General features: G+C 39.4%; 1 protein-coding gene across 11 annotated transcripts in view; it reads right to left on the bottom strand.

The window, feature by feature from the left end:
* Window positions 1-21,426, bottom strand: part of LOC146517997 (neuron navigator 1-like) — an 86,928-nt gene that overhangs the window by 3,403 nt on the left and 62,099 nt on the right. For 8 of the 11 annotated variants that reach the window (XM_085161357.1, XM_085161355.1, XM_085161359.1 and 5 more), the window contains 25 exons: window positions 19,045-19,195; window positions 17,375-17,675; window positions 15,355-16,114; window positions 13,306-13,716; window positions 12,585-12,626; window positions 12,339-12,499; window positions 11,691-11,864; window positions 11,092-11,144; window positions 10,709-10,732; window positions 10,109-10,186; window positions 8,280-8,363; window positions 7,771-7,882; window positions 7,555-7,676; window positions 6,348-6,526; window positions 5,987-6,143; window positions 5,596-5,788; window positions 4,967-5,067; window positions 4,772-4,867; window positions 3,216-3,384; window positions 1,720-1,955; window positions 1,439-1,590; window positions 1,282-1,353; window positions 727-923; window positions 507-625; window positions 94-291 (listed from right to left, as the gene is read on the bottom strand). In XM_085161357.1, coding sequence (XP_085017483.1) covers window positions 94-291; window positions 507-625; window positions 727-923; window positions 1,282-1,353; window positions 1,439-1,590; window positions 1,720-1,955; window positions 3,216-3,384; window positions 4,772-4,867; window positions 4,967-5,067; window positions 5,596-5,788; window positions 5,987-6,143; window positions 6,348-6,526; window positions 7,555-7,676; window positions 7,771-7,882; window positions 8,280-8,363; window positions 10,109-10,186; window positions 10,709-10,732; window positions 11,092-11,144; window positions 11,691-11,864; window positions 12,339-12,499; window positions 12,585-12,626; window positions 13,306-13,716; window positions 15,355-16,114; window positions 17,375-17,675; window positions 19,045-19,195 — 4,342 coding nt within the window. The remainder of the gene's footprint in view (window positions 1-93; window positions 292-506; window positions 626-726; window positions 924-1,281; window positions 1,354-1,438; window positions 1,591-1,719; window positions 1,956-3,215; window positions 3,385-4,771; window positions 4,868-4,966; window positions 5,068-5,595; window positions 5,789-5,986; window positions 6,144-6,347; window positions 6,527-7,554; window positions 7,677-7,770; window positions 7,883-8,279; window positions 8,364-10,108; window positions 10,187-10,708; window positions 10,733-11,091; window positions 11,145-11,690; window positions 11,865-12,338; window positions 12,500-12,584; window positions 12,627-13,305; window positions 13,717-15,354; window positions 16,115-17,374; window positions 17,676-19,044; window positions 19,196-21,426) is intronic. The other 3 variants (XM_085161360.1, XM_085161365.1, XM_085161361.1) reach the window with 2 other exon arrangements.

The following is a 21,426-nucleotide window of genomic DNA, read 5'->3' as shown; positions in this document are numbered from 1 at the left end:
AAAACAAAAGAGAGATTTGGGAAATTAGAACTTCTCAGGTTTGCAGATCAGTTTAAGAAATAATAGAAAGTATTGGGACACTATCTCTATTACCAGAGGATCATTTTCCATGGAGCTGGGCGGAGTCTCTTTGTGAGGCCTCTCCTCACTTGGCTGGCAGGGGCTGCTGGAGCCGATGCTGGGAGGAGGTAGGTGGAACAATTTTGCCTGGTCCTGCTGGGCAGATGGCCAAGGCAGGGTGCCCCTCACCCACTCCACTGGGTCCTCCCATACTGCCTTTTGGCCATGGACCTGAGGAGTCACAACATAGCACCAAAGTAAAATTAGACTACAGCATTTCCTGTGAAAGGAAAGTCGATGGTGCTTTCAGAGAATAATCAAACTGCAAATTAATCTTGACCAAGTTTTATCTCAACAAGAATTACTTATTTTATTTGCTGTTATGGCTGCCCTAATCAATAAAAGCTGATTAAAAGTTTTCACTTTAAATGATTAAAGTGGTTCACCTTGATGCCATCCTTGGCCCCTTCTTGCAGGTATGGTATGATAGAGTGGTTCCAAAGATCAATGAACCATGATCGAAACTCATCCACTGTGACTGGACAAGATAAGAAAAAGCAAGGGCCTAAAGAGAAAAAAGCAGAAAGAAGAGTGAGAATGCAGCAACAACTATCACATCAAAACTAAACCTGTTTCTTCATTCCTAAAGTCTCAAGTGCTTCATACCTATGAGGAAATCCGATGTGCTGTGCTTCTCTAGGAAGGTGTGCAAATGATACCACAGTTTGGGAACCCAGTCTAACACCCTGATTAGATCCTCATTGGTCAAGTTCCTCTCATCTTCGGACTCCATCAACTTCCTGTGCAAGTATCGCACAAGGAAGCCATTGGCTGGCTCAACATTATTGGAGAAGGTCACCATCCTGAGACAATGAGAAGCATATTTGCATGTCACAACACTAGACTTAATAGTTTTTTAACAACATTTCATTATTTAAGCAGGTTTACCTTTAAGCTACACCAACATTAGATACATTGTAGTTTATAGTTAATGTTAAAATGATAGGAATGAGCTATTCTTTATAAACTACTATTAATGTTAATATTTATAAAGACGTCTTTTTATTTTGGTCTTTTGGCTTTTAGAAGGCTATCATTATCCTCTTACTTATAGTACTGGGACAGCATTATTGAATGAAGCATGCAAAAATTCTTCAACCAGCATTAATAGTTTCAACAGGTTATTGCTATATATTAGTTACATAGTCATTTATAACCAACCTGAAGCTGAGATGCAGGCCATGGTTTGCGGTCATCTTCACTGGCTGATTGCTTGTTCCAACAATGTAAGGGCTAAACAATATTGCACAGTTAAGGCCACATTCAGCACCTACATAACTATGGTTTATCAAGTTGTATTCATGGAGACGAAGTTTACCATTTGTGATATTTGCAGGTTAGAGCACCATTGACAAGTTCACTGATGGAAGCAGGATCATGAATATCATCCAGAATAACCACCAATGGTATTTCCGTTGCGCTTTCCCGGTCTATTTGATTCGCTAAATTAGAAAGATAAAGCTGCAGATCCTACAAAGAAAGAGACAGAGATTGCAATACAAAATGATAAAAGCAAAATCATGCAGGTGCAGACTGGACAAACTCAGTCTGTGGAAGAAGAATTGTGGGGATCTTTACAGGCATATCAGTTTCTGTTACCTTGCATGACTGGCGGTGCATGTTGAAAGTGACCACAATGCTATCCGTGACTTCGCGAGCACTGCGGTCCACCAGGTACTCAGCCAGCCGGGAAGCAAGGTACGTCTTCCCAGTGCCACTCGGCCCAGACAAGATTAGACGACGATGTTTGAGTAGAAGACTTATGTAGTGCTGCATCATGGGTTTGGGAATGAGAGTTTCAAATACCAGGCTGTCCACACACTTCTCCTTCAAACCTGAGCATAGTGAAGGAAAGAAAGAATGACTTGCATGATCAACTGCTCTAATAAACAAAGTTGATGACTATCTGCTAATTACATTGGATGTATCAGCGATGGTGATAAAGTGCAGTTTGATACATGATATTTAAATGCTTGATTGGAATTCTGTTAATATCTATACCAGAAAAAATACACATTGCAAGCAGGACTGGCTTCAGTCAGAAGATGTGGTGAAAACGGATTTATATTACTTTGCACGTCCTTCATAATCAGCACAGAGCTCAAGCATTTCACTCTGAAAATAGTTCTGCATCAAGTGTAGGAAGTCTTTGCACCCCCATCCCCCAGCCTGCAGAAGTGCAATCTTCCTTAACATCTATGGGGCCCATGTGTCTGACGCTGGTCGACCAGCTGGGCCTGACTGCCCTGAGATCGTGTTACTCAGAGCCCTGTCTGGGCTGCCACTGCTTTCCCAGCTCTCCGAGCACTTGGCTCCTCGCATTCCTGCATGCGAAGGTGGAGCGGGGTCAACCACCAAACCAGAACCATGACCGTTCCCACCGATCATCACTCTGGTTTAGAATCACTGATGGGCTCAACATGTGTGCAAATCAACAAAACAAAACAGTGCCAAAGGGTAAATGCATATATCTCAAATATATAATCCTAGTGATAACGCTAAGCCCACAACCAAGTGAGCCTCTGACAACAGGTCACGTTGTTGTTTACATCTATATCTGTTTAGACATGACCTTTGAACTTCTAGATATAAATCACATAATTTTATTGTATTGATATTTGTTGAACTTTGTTATAATATACATAGGAATGCATCTGAATTCTTGGATCAAGGCCAAAAATCATTTTTGTGGGGTAAAACAAACAAACACTTTTGACCATTAAATTCTAATTAGTTCTTCCTTAAATATAATTCAGTGTTTGAATCGGACAGACATATGGATAACATGAAGTGTAGTGTTTCAGGTCACAACTGTCAAAAATAATTATTTTAATAAAATAGCGTTTGGGGAGAAATAATGACCTCATCAGCTGCTTTGACCGAGGATCAGAACAGTGCAGTTCATTGGTTTTGACCACAAATGATTGTAGAGAAGTCGCCTCAAGCTAAAAAAAAAAAAGCCTCATACAAAAATCATTGTGAATTAGGAAATTTGAATGTTGAATTCCAAACTTTTCAATGAATTTACTTCTAATTCTGTGAATAAAACATCTTAAATTTAGTAGAACTTTAGAAGTTATACATTTTCTGCAAACCTTTCAGTGCCACTGTGATGCTACTGGGGCCTCGTGACATGCAGCGAGAGGGTTGTGTCTCAGGAGCTTCTCCTCCCAGCACTCTCTTAATGTGGCCCATACTGTAACTGTAGATGGAATCTGTAGACAGTCCCAGACTGGAGGTGGGGTCCACCTTGGCTGTATATACCTGGAAGAAAAAGAAAAGATAAGCAGAACTGAGTAAAACTAAGTAAAGAAAACTCCTTACAAGAAGAAGAAAAAGAAGAAGAAAAATATGTACAGTACAACAAAAAAAATATATACAAAGTATAACAAAAAATTACGAAGTTTAGAGCTATTCCTCCACACAACACATTTGGTTTTATTACCACCACACAAATAAAATGAATGATCTTTCAAGCCCATTACCCTCATAACAAAATCAGAAAGTTATTTTAAGTTTACAGATGCAGCTCAAAAACTAGAATTATGAAAAAGTTTGTAATTTCCATTTAGTCTATCATATATTAAATTTTCAATATTAGTTTTGAGTTAAACCTTAAAGCTCCTTCCATAAAAAAATCCAAATAACTCAAAATATTCAAATATTTCAATTTAAGTTTAAGTAAAGTACTATTAAAATGGTATGAATACTGTCATTTCAGTTCAGTATATGCAATCACAATCATGCAGAAGACTACCGACTTGACAGTTGTCCAGACGATGATCACTGACATTTCCCACAAGGAGAGTAACCTAGCGAAAGTTATTGCTAAAAGGTTGAGGCTGTACTGAAGCATACTAATGGAAAGTTGACTGGAGGGGAAAAGGGTGGTAGGAAAAGGTGTGCAACCATCAAGGATGTCCTCAGTCTTGAGAGGACTGTTGAAAAAGTCAACTCAAGAACTTGGAAGAGATTCACAAGGAGTGAAGTGAGGTTAGTTTAAGATACAGATATCTTCAGCAAAGTGTGACAACTACAGCTGGACCTGACTGTTGCTCAATGGTACAAAGTCTCATTTTTTTTAGATGGCTGTAAACTTTACATTTCAAAGATTTACTGTCTACTGTTTACATTTTAAAAATCAAGTCCCAAGAGTCTGCAGGAAGAGCAGAGAGGTAGAGAACACAAGATGTTTGAAGTCCAGTGTGAAATATACACAGTCTATAATGATTAGGGGTGCCATATCATCTGCTGGTTTTAATGGTGGTTGCTGGTCCATGATGAGGATACTACAGATGTTGAACATTTCTCTATTATAAACTCTTTTTGATTGATCTTGGGAAAATCATAATAACTTAAGACACTGGATTTCTAATTTTAATGAGCTCGAAGCCAGAGTCATCAAAATTAAAACAGAAATAGCTTTAAATATTTCACTTTATGTGAATGTAGAAGATATGAGTTTTTGAATTAAATACCATTTTCAGAAGCACTTGTATGTATGTTTTCTGTCTTACTTTACACCTCTGAACAGCGCTCCTGATGCTCATCTTGATGCTAAAGTTAATGTGACAGCTGAATTGCAATTGTAAGCATGCTTCAAATTTGCATTCAGCTTTTTAACAGGTTGCAGTGAGTGAGGATTTCTCACCTTAAAAGCCTGACTGACAGCTGAGTCAAGCATCACCCAATCCATCCTGCCATTCACTCTGACAGTGCCGACAAAGAAATCCTGCTGTTTAACCTCCTGTTGACACAAAGTGAAGTTAATAGGTGATTAACAGGTGACAGAGGCAATTTAAGTGGAAAGGAAGGATTTAGAAAAAGCAAATTTACGAAAACATACATCTTTAAAGACACGTAGATCTGCAACACAAACCACGACCCTGACACGATGGTCATCTCTCTGTGAGGAAAGGCTGAGAGAATCTGCAGTGTGGATGTCTGCTAAGCAGTAAATCAAAGAGTGTATAAACAGAAAAAAGAAAGCTTATGAGGCATCTGCAACACAAGTTGAAACAAGCAGTGTTAATTTTGCATTATATTCTTTATCTGCTGAACTGTAATTTTAAAAGATCATATTTTATAGACTTCAGAACAAAAGCATGGATTTCTACATCACCATGTATTAAATGACCACAGAAACAAGTAATGGATTTTGACTTCCTTGACACTGTACCCTTAATTTTTATTGTTATCAGACATTTAATCTATGTGCATATAGATTCTAAATAAAGGCATGAGGCAATTATAGGGATTCTAGAAAATCCAATGATTTCAGTGATACTGAATTACATCAAATTATTTTTTCTTCAAATAAATTTGGTTGAGAAGTTCTTTTTATCATTCAGATAAACATGCTTGTTTTCACTGTTCTGTTTTGTTTTTTTTTTAATCTAAGTACTATACCCAGTTATCTGACTCATTGTTACATTCTTACTCCTATAAATATAAATGTCAAAGACTGAGCTGTACCTGAGCTGCTCCCCTCACTCAGCCCTCTGCTGTAGCTTTTAGGCACGTGCATGGCTACTGACTGTCGGGGTGATGAGCTTCCCAGAGCAGTGAGACCTGAAGACTGGGAAACAGAGCTGGAGGGTCCAGGAGATGGACAGGGAGTACCTGTCTTCAGATGGTCGTTTTCAGCTTTCAGGTTTTCGATTGTCCTCTATTTAAAAAAATAAAATAAAATTACCGATCACTGCACTGTTTACCAATTGCAGAATACAAAACACTAAAGGTTACGATTTTTACAAAAGCAAATCAACTGGTCTAGACAAAAATCTTCATAAAATAAACATCCGGCTGGAAAATGAAATGCACTTTGAGGCCAACCTTTTTATGAAACAAACAAAATTACATATACCTGCATGTTGTTCATGGCCTCCTGCAGCTGCTCCAGCTGATGGGCTGAACTCAGAGCCTCGAGGCGGATGTCTGTCAGTTTACGCTCCTTCTCCCACAGTTCTGTGCGCAGGTCTGTTACAACCTTATCATCACCTGCCTCACTCCCTTCAGAGAGTCTGGTGACAATGAAATTATGGGAAAATTATCATTATGGTACTGTAGCAGGGATCAGAGGAATGACAGGAAAATAACAATTTTACAGAGTTCTGTGATATTCTGTTTTCACATCTACGAGAAGTTTGTATTTATTTATATTGTGATTCAATTCCTTATTTGATATGCATATAAATAGAACAATGATAAAGATCCTTGTATGATACCTTGAAGATGATGCTGAGGCTGAGGATTTCATTGACACCGGAGGGTTATCTCCATCATGGTGGATTTTGGGGGAGGAAGGTGCTGAGGATTCTGGGGTGGCAATCTCTTCAATGTCAGCATATGGCCCAGTTGGCTTTGAGCCCTTCTTACTAAAAGCCTTGTTGAATGAGCTGCGTAACTGTAGGGAGAATACATGAAATCAAGATGTAATAAATAACATGCCTGGAAAAAAACACAAGAATAAAAGCAAAAGACAGCTGAAAAGAAATTCTTAAAAAGTGATTGTGATGACCTGAGAGTTCTCAGAATGTGGCTTTTTTAAACAAAAAGTAGGCAAATATAAATTTCCAAACAAAAAAAAGTTGGTGAAATGTTAGATTTACAGCAAACTAGTTTAATAAAACTAATTTAGTATGTTGGGGTTTTCAGTGTCTGAAAATTGTAACAGCAGTTTGAAGTCCACAAGACAATAAATTTAATAATAAACATTTAATAATAAAGCACGATTAAATCATACAGTAATTGTGTATGTTTGAAAAACAAACAAACAAAAAAAGGGATGACAGAACATTTCCCAACATTTAGGAAGTATGACTCAAAGCACATGCAGGCTGGAGTGGAAAAGGTTTGAGTTTTATTTATTGTAGCAACATCACTCACCTCAAAGACCTAAAATAAAAAAGCAGGGCAGCATGAGGGAGAGACCAGAGTCATATTTAATAAGAAAGATGGAACAGGACAGGAGGCGAATCACACACACACACACACACACACACACACAAGCAGGAGCGTAAAGTAGGACAACAACTGACTTTTTCAGTCTGAACACACAAGACACAACAAGAAAGGGAAGCAAGACATGTTCATTCCTTTAAAATATTCATCCATATAACAGTTGAGCTGTATTGTTATAATCACAATTAAAAGCAATTATAATTCTATAGCTCCACCATACATTTCAGATGTTATATGTAACACAAAAAGAACAAAAAGACCCAGTTTTATCAACACAGTCACTGAATGTGGTCAGTCTGATCAATTTGGAATCACTAAATTGATACCAATATTGTTACTTTCATCTCGTTTCCTGATGATTTGTATGAAACTATGAAATGTATGAAAATGTATTTGTTTTTCCTGCCATATATTGTCCTGCACAGATGCCATACAGGACACAAATTTAGTCAGTGACCAGTGTTTCCTCACCCAGCTCTTCTTCTTCTTCTTCTTGGCCTCCTGCTCCTTGAAGCTGCCCATGCTCGAGTGGCTGGTGGTGCTGGCAAGACTGGAGAGGCTTTCTGAGGAGTTCTGGCGGTTGATCTGCAGCTCTGAATACCCAAAAGAAAACAGAAGAGTTGAACAAGGAGACAGAAGTATATGACAGTCAAAATCCTACTATATATCATAAAGCGCAGTCTGTACCTTTGGGTGTGACATCCGGATTACTGAGGGCCCCCTGAATGATTTCCTGGGCTTCAGTATTTTTGGCCTTCAGAATGTCAATGGTGTCCTTCAATTCAGTAAGCTCAGAGTCCTTAAGGAAACATCAGTATGTAGTCATGTTAGTTGATGGGTTAGTAACTGAGCCAAGATTTTTCTGTACCGAGGACTGTGGAATGCCTCTTAGCTTTCACTAAGGATGTCTGGTTGTGTTGAGTGACAACATCGAAATCCTATCATGACTCGCATCTCATTTTCATGACAACTATGCAACTTGGTCTCCTTTTCACTCACAAAACTAACCTAATGAGCAGAGTGCATAGTTTATGATTAACATCACTGGGATTTATTTGCTGATTATGTAGTAATTTCTGTCTGCTTTTAGCTGTCATGTAAGAGATTGTTTATGGCGTGTTTCTAGCGTCACCTACTTTTCTCATCAAATTTCCTCATGTAACATGTATGTATGTAATGTAATATCGCCAAAATACCTTTTGATCTGAGGAGACAGACAGTGTCTGCAGGCGTGCTGTCATCAGGGCCAGACTTTGTTCAAATGCTGCGACCAGATTAGCCTATGAGAGAAAGAGACAGAGTTAAAAGGCTACAAAGAGAGAGCGTGTGTCTGTGTGTGAAGGATGGTGAGGCAGCAGACAGGTATGAGTCACCAGCTGAAACAAATCGATTTGCAGCCTCACACACTCACGCCACGTCAAACAAATAGCTTTCTTCATCTGCTGGGAGAGGATAGAAGGGATGGAAGAGTCAACAGCTGCGGATGATGTCAGAGATGAAAAAGGACATTATGGTAATGGTGGTAACGTTCAAGCGGATGTAGCACTATGGGACAAAGGTTGTTAACCTCAAAAGCCATGGATAACAAAATCACATCTAATTAGTTAACAGGTACATGTGAGTTTTTCTTTGTTTTACAACAACTAGTTTCTACAAGCATCTTTTTGCAGACTTATTTTTTCAGTTGTTTTAGAATACCTTCCATGTCCAAAAGTCCACTTGTTACTACCCTCTGGTATACATTTAGTGCTACCTAAAATACATTTTTTGTCTCATACTGCTTGACTCATTATTAGGTTTGCTGCTGACCTCCTCAGAAGCTTTTAAAGCTATCCTAACCACCTAAGTAAAGAGCAGTCAGCTACTGAATTGTCGCTAAGAGCAGCAGACCTTCAGCAAACCTAATATGTTACACTACCGGAAAGACATTCCAGTAAAACTCATGTCAGCCTACAAATCTAAAACCTAAAAGTAAAAAATAAGTCAAAGTTAGAAAAGTCTAACTATACAAAAAGAGACGCCTCAGAAAACTGTGCTGCAACATTTTTTTTTTAGATCAGCTGTTTTATATTAAATAATGAATGTAACTGTTAGTCGTAGCTCTATTTAAAATGAAAATTAGCATTCAAATTGGAAGGCTTACGCCACACCACAACACAAGACCACCATGTCAGATGTCACAAGAGAGTGAGACAGGGTGCTCTGAAAGTAACTAACAAACCTGGCCTAGCTGCTACACACAGCATCCAGAGGTACAGGACAGTGGGAGGCAGGCAGAGGGCAGCAGTGAGTCCAGCAGTCAATGCAGCCCAGGTTGTAAAAAAGAGGGATAATGGTGTTAGGAGAGCGAAAACCTCTTACAAAAACATACGGACAGACCACCAAACACACTTAGTTCCCCATACATACATCAAAACATCCAGATTAGTCAACAGCAAAGCCTGTTAGTGCATGTGCAAAAGAAGAATGTTGTCTACTGCATCAGAAACTGCAGATTAAAGGGTCACAAGCTGTACAATAAGACAATTAAAAGTAGCTGGGATGGGAAAGCTGGTAGAAACAAAGTTACAAGCGAGTAGCCGGGTGTAGGGTTACATGATTTTGTTTAAGAGGATACAGATTTTAATAAATGCGGGGGGAAAGTAGTTCTAGAGAGAGAAGACGTAATGCGGCCTAAGTGCAATAAGGGGGAGTAAATCTTAGGTTCTGTGTCCAGCATGCTCTTTAAGTAGATGCCAGGGTTACAGTTAGACTACATTAAAGTTAACTAATGTAGTTTTTTTATTTTCTTAGGTTAGCAAAGATTTACACACCCAGATAAGCCTCACAAAACTGCGGGTACACCTGCTTTTAGTTGGTTGTGGGACAAAAGTTCAATGACTTAAATCAAGTGGAATTTACATTTATGGTTGAGCACTTTGAGAGAATACCTGTTATGTGGCCAAGTTATTATCAGATTAACTTTGGAAAACAGACGAAAAACGTGGGTGGAGGGATACAGGAGGTAGGGGTAAGGCTTACGTACATTGGCAGAAAGCTGCACGGTCAAGTTGGCAACCTTTTCCTGGGAGGATTCCAGCTCCCGTCTCAACTTGCGGATTTGCTGTAGACAAATAGTAAATCAAGTTTGAACAGTATGACCACAGCACCATACACAATACCTCAGACATAAAACCAGAGCTGATGAAGATGTAAACACAAACTTTGATAATGATAATGCAGTAATGGAATGTGTTAAATGCATAGCTTTGTTTGGTTAAATCAAAGAATGTACAAACAATGTAACATGAAGGTTAATGCTCCACCACAGCAATCAAAATAATCCAGAAATATACTCTAAACCAACAGAAATTGGATGAAAGTCTCTTTTCAACATATTTCTCATGCACTCAGAATTTAATGAGAACTGGCTGTCTTCATGAAATGTTAGAATGTATTGTTAAAGGACACAAAATATTAAAGATCAAACTAAATGAACTGAGTTATGAGCTTCTGAGATATAATCTCAGACTTTCTGAAGCACCAGTGACACCATCTGATGACAGAACCCATTTCAACAGGAAATGACAGACGGTGAGTACAAAGGCAAAATGGGATCTGAAGATGTATGGCATGTTTGCCTTACCTCCCCTTGTATCCTCTCCTCATTCTTAAGAAAGCATGGCGAAAGTAAGAGGGATAGTGTAGAGGATTCAGTTCACGGGCAGTCATTAAAACTAGTCATCAAAGTAAATATAACTAAGAATAGTTATCACTACCCAGATACCAGCTCATGAAGAGGCTTAGGAATCATAAATGCATACAAGAACGTTCCCATGTCAAACCAGTTGATAACTTGTAATTATGGAAGCTGGTCTCCTAATGAGAAATTCAACCTTATCCTACACAGGAAATACTTTTAAAAAACAGCTTCCTGGATGATTTGTAGACATAAAGAGTAAGTTCAATGCTACAAGATTAAGAGTAAAACATTTCTTATGCTACAAAAAAGAGACTGTAAATACTCACTGAGGAATGGTTGGATGAAGCATTAGATGCCAAAGACAGCACAGAGCCATGCACTGAAAACACAAGGTAGAGTTGTAAGCTTAATATTAAAATGTAGTTTCACAGAAGGCAGCTTTAATTTGCAAAGTAACAAAGAAATGTTGAAATAATCATAGACCAAAATTATAAATAAATGACTAAAGAATCTAGAAATTAAATATTTTTTAATATACCGAAGGCTCCCTCAAATCCTATTCAATATTCTATAACATTATAAAACAGTATGTGACTTAGCTGACTTCATACAGACAAAAATAAAGCATATCCTGTTTAAAATTCATTCAGATTTCTGTAATTAAAAAAAAATACTTAAATGTGTTAAAACAAATCAATTCATTAAGAAACTGAAGTTAGGGGTATCCTAATGTTGGACTCTGTATTAAAATGTCTGTAAGAGTTGTAGCAGGATTAAAATGTTGCTGTTTATGCCCTTAAACGAGTCTAACATTGTGCTTAGATTGCAGATAGACAGATTGTGTGCAGTATGAGTAGACAGCTTTGTTTCATTTGAGGTCATATTGGGAAGCTCCCCTGCAGGGAAGTGAGTCAAACAGACTCACCATCCTCTCCTGGTTCACGGAAAGACCCAGACCGCATCATGCTTTTTGGACGGTCAACCAGGGACATACTGCTGCCCAGAGGGGAGGATCCATAGAGATCGCAGGCAGAATCGCTTGGGGGCCCTATGCTGTTGGACCGCGATATCCTTGGGGTGCCACTGGAAATTGGGGCAACTATGATAACAGATAGTTGTTTGGTTCAGTGCTCCACACAGATACATATATGCATACAAAACAGTCCTGCACCTTGGTACAGTATAGCACTCTCATTCTGATGACTAAGTGTAAGGCAACACTGACACAACAGCAATATATATAGCCTCACTTGACCTCTGTTGCATTCATCTCCAGCATATTTTGAACCTAAACTCAAGTTTAAGTAGATGTTCATATGGCATAATTCAATTCAGATTTTCAAAAAAATCAATTTTAAAACATCTGGCCAATACTTCTTCACTCACAATACAGAATGCATTACTGCCAACTTGTGCAAACCCTGCTCAACTGTAAATGTTTTTCTCTCAGCACGAGCTCCATAGCCAACAAAAAGAAGCATCGCTAATCAAAGATTAGCCCTTAATGTTAAAGCTCAAAAAGTGAGGGTTTTTAAAACTTGTTAGCCAGCCAAAATGGTACACATAAACTCACCCACATTGGTGAGAGGAATCTTATTGGATAATGGGTGCAGGGTGCGGGTAGGAGAAGGCCACTGAGGGGGGCTATCACTCTCTGTCATGCTGACTATGTTGTGGGAGTGCCGTCTTCCTGGCTTACTTTCTTCACTCTCTGATAGGTTTGAGCCATAGCGTCTGCAAAAGAAAGGTTATTTACTTGAAGATGCAGCATAGTGCATGATTTTAAATAGACAATTTGACAATAAGTGTTTTGACATACTCTAAGCCTTTCTTTGGCAAGGTATTCCGATCTGTTTGCAAGCTGTAACGAAAAGAATAAAAACACAATTTTCAGAAAACATGGCCTGGGGCTGCCTAAACATACATTCCTTTGGCAGGAAAGTATCTGGAACATCTCCATCTCAATAAAGAGAAATTTTGTGATAGATGCAGCTCTTCATCTTCAAAATGAGACCTTGGACTCTCCTTTCCCGGAAAAAGGCACATATAATATGAGTGAAATGTGTGTCAGCTGCTCAGAAACGTATAGCCAAACCATCACACAGAAACTTCATCTTAGCTGGGCTTTATCCTTTGCTGCTCGTAGGATAAATGCAAATTCTTGTGATTGTTCTAATGAAAAGACATGTGGACATTTTTTATAACTGAATTCTTGTGCAATGAGCATTTCTTGTATTGCCAATTGAATTAGGAATCCCTGAATGATAGCAAAATGAAAAATAAAATAGTTTTTTGGTCCAAGGTTTTGCTTCAAATTTTTGAGGGTTTGTTTTTAAACTTTGATGCTTTTTCAAATTAGTTGCAGAAGTATTAAGCATTTTTTCTCCTCTAAGGTCACAAAACCAATTGTCCGTTCAGAGTTACTCTTTAGCAGAAACTCTCTAACAACATACACTGATGACAAAAAAACTGCATAACCCCCTTTTTCCCCAAACATATCAGTTTCGACAGAGTTTACATTACATATTTCAGACACTTGCCTGTCTGAGAGGGTGAGGGACGTCCTACTCCCAGCCCCCCAGGTTCCTGTACTCCTCTCTTCTTTATCACGGGTGTTTGTTGTAACAAACCTTGCACTTGCAGGCACACTCATCTGGAGGGGCAGGGACTCCAAGCTGCGGTGCATGCCTGACAGTTTGGGGTAGAGTATCGGCGATCCACTCAGGCTTTCACTTGCGTAAGGGCTGGGTGAATCAATATGAAGGACTGGCGCTGGGCTAGGGGTTAGGCGGGTGGCCGTGTGGGAACTAGCCAAGTCTTGGAGCTTGGAGTATGGGGGCACTTTGGGTGGAAGGTCCTGTATTGTCACACAGGAGTCGAGACTGTTTGAGTTGACCTTGTCCAGGTGAGCCAAGCTAGGAGGACGACCTAGAGACTTAGTGTTCAGCATCCTAGGATCGAAGCATGAAAGACATGATGATGAAAAAGGAAACTGAACATTTTCAAACCTGTTAAGTATTGAATGCAGTTTATTTTAAAGCCTTTTGCCCAATTTTTATTTTTTTTTAATGTGCTTGTCCTGCAGATTTTGATACTGCTGACCATAAACATTTTATTACAGCAATTAGAGCATGCTGTAGGTATTAAAGGTAGTGGGATGAAGTGGTTTGAATTGTATCTACCTAACAGACTCCAATTTGTTCATGTAAATAGAGAGTTTTATTCACAAACTAAGGCTAATTATGGACTTCCACAGGGTTCCTTGTTAGAACCAATTCTGTTTACCGTATACATGCTTCCCTTAGGTGGAATCATTAGAAATCATAGCATACATTTTCACTACTATGCAGACGACACACAACTATCTATCTATGAACCCAGATAACAAACACCAATTAGTTAAACTGCAGGAATGTCTTAAAGACATAAATTCAGATAAAACTGAGGTTATTGTACTTGGCCCTAAAAGTCTTAGAAATGTGATTTCTAGCCAGATTCTTACTCTAGATGCCATTACCCTGGCCCTCCAGTAACACTGTTAGGAATCTCTGAGTCATTTTTGACCAGGATATGTCCTTCGATGCACATATTAAACTAATATTTAGGACTGTTTTCTTCCACTTGCGTAATATCTCTAATATTAGAAACGTTCTTTCACAGAGTGATGCTGAAAAACTTGTTCATGCATTTATTACTTCGAGGCTGGACTACTCCAATTAGTTATTATGAGGATGTTGAAAAAACTCCCTGTAAAGCCTTCAGCAGATCCAAAATGGTGCAGCAAGAGTACTGACAGGGACTAAAAAGAGAGAGCAGATTTCTCCTGTTTTGGCTTCCCTTCATTGGCTCCCTGTTAAATCCAGAATCAAATTCAAAATCCTGCTCCTCACATGCAAGGTCTTGAATAATCAGGTCCCATCTTATCTTAACAACCTTGCAGTACCATATCACCCTATTAGAGCACTTCACTTTCAGAATGCAGGCTTACTTGTTCCTAGAGTATTTAAAAGTAGAATGGGAGGCAGAGCATTCAGCCTTCGGGCTCCTTTTCTGTGGAACCAGCTTCCAGTTTGGGTTGGTGCGACAGACACCCTCTCTACTTTTAAGATTAGATTTGAAATTTTCCTTTTTGATAAAGCATATTGTTATGGCTGGACCAGGTGACACTGAAGCCCCCCTTAGTTACCCTGCAATAGTTGTAGGCTGCTGGGGGATTCCCATGATGCACTGAGTATTTCTTCTTCAGTCACCTTTTTCGCTCACGATGTGTTTATACACCTCTCTGCATTGAATTATTTGTTATTATTAATTGTTGGCTCTCTTCTACAGCATGTCTGTGTATGGTTCTGCTGGAGGTTTCTTCCTGTGAAAAGGGAGTTTCCCCTTCCACTGTCACCACAGTTCTTGCTCATTGGGTGTTATATAATTGTTGGGGTTTTCTCTGTTTTCTTTGTATTTCTGTAGGGTCTTTACGTTTCAGTATAAAGTGCATTGAAGCATCTGTTGTTGCGATTTGCCACTATATAAATAAAACTGAATTGAACTAAAATGAAAATAAAAACCCTCAGAACATCAATAAAATGACAAACCTCGGTATGGTGGGTGATGACAGTTCAGGGTATTTGCTGCTGCTAGTTCGTCTCAGGCCATGCAGCTTCACAGAAGACTCTCCTGTTGATTCGGATGGTGTGTCCTCTCCTTTTAGCGAAGCACAGTCGATGTCTGCAACCACAGCCTTAGCTTTGGCCCTTTCCTTTTCTTTCTCTCGGTCTGTCTGGTTTACTGGGCCAGTACTTGTTCGATTAGTTATTTTAATGCTGGAGCTACTTGGTTCTTTAACCCTGGGGCCTGAAGAAGTTATGGGTACAGGTTTCAAGGACAACAGACTAGAGTCAATTGTACTGCTGACAGGGCGAGTTGTGGGGCGCCCAATCACACTAAGTGTGCTTGATTTGGCTGGTCGGGGCAGGCTGCGGTACTGAATGCTGTTTCGGGCGTTTGGCCCCAGGAAGCTCTGCTCACTGCTGGCATCAAAACTGTTCTTTCTACCCGAGGGTATTCCTCCTCCTACAGGTTTCACAGGGATGCCAGATGACTTGGGGGTTTTTCCCACAGTAGCAGAGCCACTAGAGATGGTGGCACCCCCTGCTGTCATGACGGTTGCTGTACCAGTTGCTGTTGGTGGTCTCTTGTAGCCAAAGGAGGTTCCAGCAGTGGGTTTAACTAGACCTGAAGGGGGCTTGCGGTGCTCTCCATGATGATCTCTGCCAGCATCTGAACGGGAACGCTGCAGACCAGCAGTTCTGATGGAAATCTTGGATTTGTCCAGTGGCTTCTCACTTTTTGGTGCTAGTTAGACAGAAAGAAAGAAAAAAACATGTTACTTTGACATTAAAAACTTAAATAACTTAAATACTTATAAAAGCAGCAGGAATTTGGGGGAATGTGATTTGTTCTATTTGTCTTTCAGCCACAATGACCATAGCCTTCCTCTTAATATAATCACACCCTGTCAGAAGAAAGTATTCAAAAAATAAATGGGTGGTTATTTGTGGAGGGGAATTTATGGGCTAGCAAACCACATGAGAGTAGAAATACATGTCATTTTTGCTATTACTGATGGGATAAAACAAAACACATCTGTCTGCACTAAAAGAACCTTTATGTATTCCTTGATGTTTAGAGTGACTCACAAAAAAAACTTTTATTTAAAACAACGGAAAGTAAAGTTTTAACAATATTTTAAAGCCTATAGTAGTGAATTAACCAACTAAATTTATTTGTCCATTTAAGACAAATGGAAGTAGATCATTTTTAAGAGGGTATATTGGACAAAAAGAGTTAAAGCCCGATATTTTTTTCTACTTACTTTTTTTTTCTTCTAACTTTAGCTACTTTAGCATTAAAGTAGCTAAAGTTCAGGTTACAGTACATTCATGAAAGCAGACAGAAAAACAGCTAACTTATGGAGTCATTGTCAAATATAGTATACGGTTTAAAATACAACAGCCAAGAGAACTTTTTTCCACCTTCAACCTGCAGCCAAATTACACAGAACTGGATATAATTTTAACGACTTACTATTTTTAAAGCTAAAATTAGGTTAAAATGAAAAGCAGGCCAGCCAAATGTTCTTACTGGAACTCAAATCTAAGCTATTATTTAATCATGGCTTGTTTTGTTAGGGATTAGAGGACATTTAAAAAGCTGCTGCAGATGGAAGGCAGTGCCTCTGCAGACATGTAGAGTAACACACTTTGCTTTAAGATAATAGAAGGTCTGGAACTGAAACTGCAATACTTTCTTTATTTAAGTGAAATGAATTTAAACTTATGTATGAATCATAGCCTAGCTTACATTTAGGAGTAAACTTCTGTATTTATTTTGTTACCAAACTCACATCAACTGTTCTATAAACTGTTATGGACTGCTGGACTCCACATAAAAGTGAGATAATAGACTGTATAAGTGTTAAAGCTATAAACGTTTAAGAACATTGGCCACACACCAAGTTACTACATGAGCCAAGCAGAAGAAATAATGGTTAGGGATAAAATACACGCAGATGCAAAGTAACAAAAAAAAAAGTTTTTAAAAAGAGAATGTCACCTGCGACTTTGAGCATACACTGGGAGGTATGGGTGATGGGGGAGGTCACACCCACAGGAGGATTTCTGCTTTTCTTGAAACTTCCTGGTTGACCCAAACTTTGAGGCTTCTTCAGTTCCCCTTTACCGCCAAAATCTTCACTAAGGCTTGGAGGCTTCTTTCTCCACTTGCTTGGTGCCTCTGTCTTGAGACTTCCTGAGTCAAAGCTGGAGCTACCAAGCTTATGGGTGCTTTTGCCATCCTCACTGTACCAAGAAAGTCCACTTTCCACCAGAGAGCGCTTCTCTGCATCAGTGCGGAGCTGTAGAGAGAGGAAGGACACAATGTGGGCAACCGTCAGACATGGTTTGTGTTATCTATGGAATCGACTGTTCTCTGTAATCTTTATCCCATCTGAGCTGCATTCCAGTGGGAAGGAGGGAGAGATAAACTGATACGCCCCAAGGGGATTTAAAAAAAAACCCCGCAGAGACAAAAGAAAGGAGAACAAAAACATGTTCAAGGATTTAACACTTTAAGAGTTAGATCAACACATTAAACAGTAAAAAAGAAAATATTACAGCAGAGGACAGCTAGAGCATTATTTTTTCTAATTTAGGGCTATATAGTAGAGAAAAAACTGCTATACAACAATAGAAAAATCATGTGGTGCACCGAGGAGGTAGCACGGAGGGCAAAATTGGGCATGCTGTTTTTTGGCACCATATTATCCTGTTATAGAGCGACAGATGGCACATTGAGTAGCTCTAGTGTTTATTTCTTCCAAGAGACCAATTTGTAAGTAAATAAAAGCACAACATTTACCTATGAAAAAGGTAGAATGTGCAGCCACTTAACCAAATCAAATTTGATGCTCATTTCTTTTCAAATTTAACAGAACATCCTTTAGGAATGGAATACTTACATGGCGCCTAATATGTTTTTCTTCACAGACATCAATAAAAGAGCTGATAAAAATGTCATAACTTAATATTTTGCATTCATTTTGCACAGTGTTATGTGGAGAGACAACTATCTCCCAGGCCTTCAGATATGAAGGCAAGTATACAAGTAAATAAGCAGTCCTGGACTAACTACAGGTTGTTCTTTGGCAGGGCATAGGATCCTCACAGCCGCCTTCCTTTGGGAAAAGCATTATAAGTAAAGCCTTGGGAAGCAGTAAGGTGGAAGTGCAGTAATAGTGGAAGAACTGGAATTCCTTCGATGGTGACAGTCACAATTACACTAGGTACTCAAATTCTGGTTCTTCAGCCAGGGTCACCTAACTCAGCTAGTGAACTTCTGCTGTGTGATAGATGCAGTGAATGCTTAACTAGACAAATTTGAAAACTCTAGCAACTCTGCAAGATGATGATGAGGATTGCACAGTGAAGCCCCAAAATATTCATGAGTGGAGGAACGCTCCCGCCACATGCATTTTTTCTGACTAGCAGGAGAGAGCTGTGTGTACCGTGACAAGGTAAGCTCTGTAGTGGCTTTTGTGGCCTCTGCCAAAGCAAAGGATTGCCTTTAACACACAACAAACTAAATCACATGGTGTGGCTTTGGAAATGGTTTCAGTAAAGAACTAAGCTGCAATCTTTAGCAATCTTTTGCTACAAACAAAATAAGTTGTGGGAAAGAACACATGCCACATGCTGTATTACAGGCCGGTACAGTATTTCACTAACCATAACAGAGGAGTTGCGCCTTGATCCCAAGGGTGTGTTTGGGAGGGAGTTGAGAGACGAGCTGGCGTTGAATTCCTCTGAACTGAGATTCTCCGAGCCATCGCCATCACCATCGCTGAGTCCACTGCTAATGGAGCTGCTCTCGTCCCAACTGAAACCAGACAGAGTAACCACTTAGCAAAAATGTGCCACTGAAAGTGTGAATGTAAAGCACGAAAAGCTGCAGAACTCTGTGTTTGAGGAGAAGATAAGTCTTGCAGCAGCATTTATTTGTCCATCTGGCTTCAGCAGGCTGTCTCTGGAGGAGGCCACGTGCTTAAACAAACAGGTAATTCCAACTTGGCTATTTTGCTTTGATTTAACAAACACATCAGCGCTCAAGACCATATGGTGAACAACTCGTCAGGCGTATATCCAGAAGATTTCTTTAATTTATGGTATACCTACATCAACACTGTCTTTAGGAACTTCAAAGATAAGATTTAAAGCCATAACTACTTGTTAAGTCCCGTATATTTTAATAAAAGTGCAAATTACAATTTATTGATTTCAACAAATCCAGAATCTGTGGCAGTTCAAATTTATCAAACGAGCTGTGTTTTACCACAAAGTGCCAAATTATAACACGAGACGTCATCAAATAGTTGCTTCCCTGGGTTTCTTGACTTCATAAAATTTATGGCCGTTTGAAACTTTCATCAATCCACAAACCCCACCATTCACAATCTTCATAGCAGCTAATAAACCTTTTTAAACACACGGCACCACAACTCATGTGGGGGAAACTCCAGTCTAGCAATCATAATAAAATGGTCAGCTTGGGCAGTAAATTTTAAGTCAGAAAAATGTGAGCTTTACCATATTTTAATAAATCGTAATGACAGCACAGCTAGGACAGCACTCTTTGTAGTTTTTCAGCACAGCTTCAAGACATGCTGATGAATCGTGGTAAATAAAAAGTACTGCGACTGACAGTTCAGTGTTTAGAAAACAGTCTGTTATGCTCAAAAGAAGCAGGATGAGAGAAATCAGAGTGACAGGCTCCTGAACCTTGCATGACCCTTCCCAACAGCCTTCAATGAAGTCCTGTCTCGCCTTGAAACAGATGCTGCCACATTGGCCCTTCTCCTGAGGCCAGAAGGGACTGGCAGTCCATGCACACCCCAGAGAAACTGGTCACTGGGCATCAGGTCTCTGGGTGCATTTCATATTTGAAAATACAGTTCAAGAAAAAGCTTCTCAGTCAACCAAAACATCACAGGATAAAACAGTTCAATCTGAGTGGGAAGTTTAAAAGAAGTGCTTTAGAAGAGCAATGATGCCATGGTGAACTTAAAAATGGTATCTCCAGAGAGCTAAATGCAAGTCCAGCTCATATTTGGTATAATTATGTTCCCCATCATTACTACTGGCAGCCACAGGTGGTAATCAAATTTGTGTTGGCGCTCAAAAATGTTGCACAGTGGAAAAGGTAAATTAATATGCCTCTTAAAAGCAGAGTAACTGCTTGAGCTGAATCAGTTCTTTTCCCTTTCTTTGGTTTCCCTGCAGAGCTCAAAATGCTCTTTGTGGGTCTGCAGTCTGCAATTAGCAGAGCCATGGAACATGGAATTGCACAGGAAAATAGAGGGAGACAAAAATGGTTTATACACACATTCGGAATGGATTTAAACACATGGCATGAGTTGAGTTATAGTTACAGCTGTAAAACAGGGAAGAAGCTTTTCTTGACACTGTGTGCTGGTTTTAAGGCTTTTTGATGTATAAAAGCAGCGTTTTAGTAAAGTGATTTGTGGCCACAGATATGTGACCTCTTGACAACAAGAGTGTAACATAAAATAAATGTTGGATTTTAGAAAAAGTTCTTACATACCAGTAAGAATAACAGTGAGAAAAGTTTCATGATTTACATTAGGCACAGATGTTAGTGGTATGTTTGAACAATACCTCCTCTGTCAGGGGCGACAGAGGGGCCATGAATAACCCCACAGGGATGTCAGCCTAGGAAGAGGCAGGAGGGCCTGTGGGCTGTTGATATTACAAGCCAAGCTGTCTGCTCTCGGAGGTAAAATCCAGACAGGGAGAGGGTGGGAGTAGGCTAGGGTAGTGCATACTTCATACATTGGGTGGCAATTAACATTTTGTTTTCTCTGGCACTACTCCTACGCATATCTGATTTGAGCCCATTTGTGATTTGTGAGCTGCAATAGTGTGAATATTTCTTCTGTTTTAATAAGATTGAGAGGTGGTTGGTGGGGCAGAGCACGGTGTGGACATTAGTCACTGTCTGGAGCTGGAAGTAGATTTAACAACCTTTGGTGGATTGGATGAACAAGAAAAACAAAAAAATACATCAATTTTTTTAGGATTAAAAAGCTATCA

This window comes from Neolamprologus multifasciatus, chromosome 5 (genome assembly GCF_963576455.1).
Source record: "Neolamprologus multifasciatus chromosome 5, fNeoMul1.2, whole genome shotgun sequence".
Taxonomy (NCBI): Eukaryota; Metazoa; Chordata; class Actinopteri; order Cichliformes; family Cichlidae; genus Neolamprologus; species Neolamprologus multifasciatus.
Note: the sequence above shows the minus strand (reverse complement) of the source record. Positions and strands in the feature narration are given on the sequence as shown.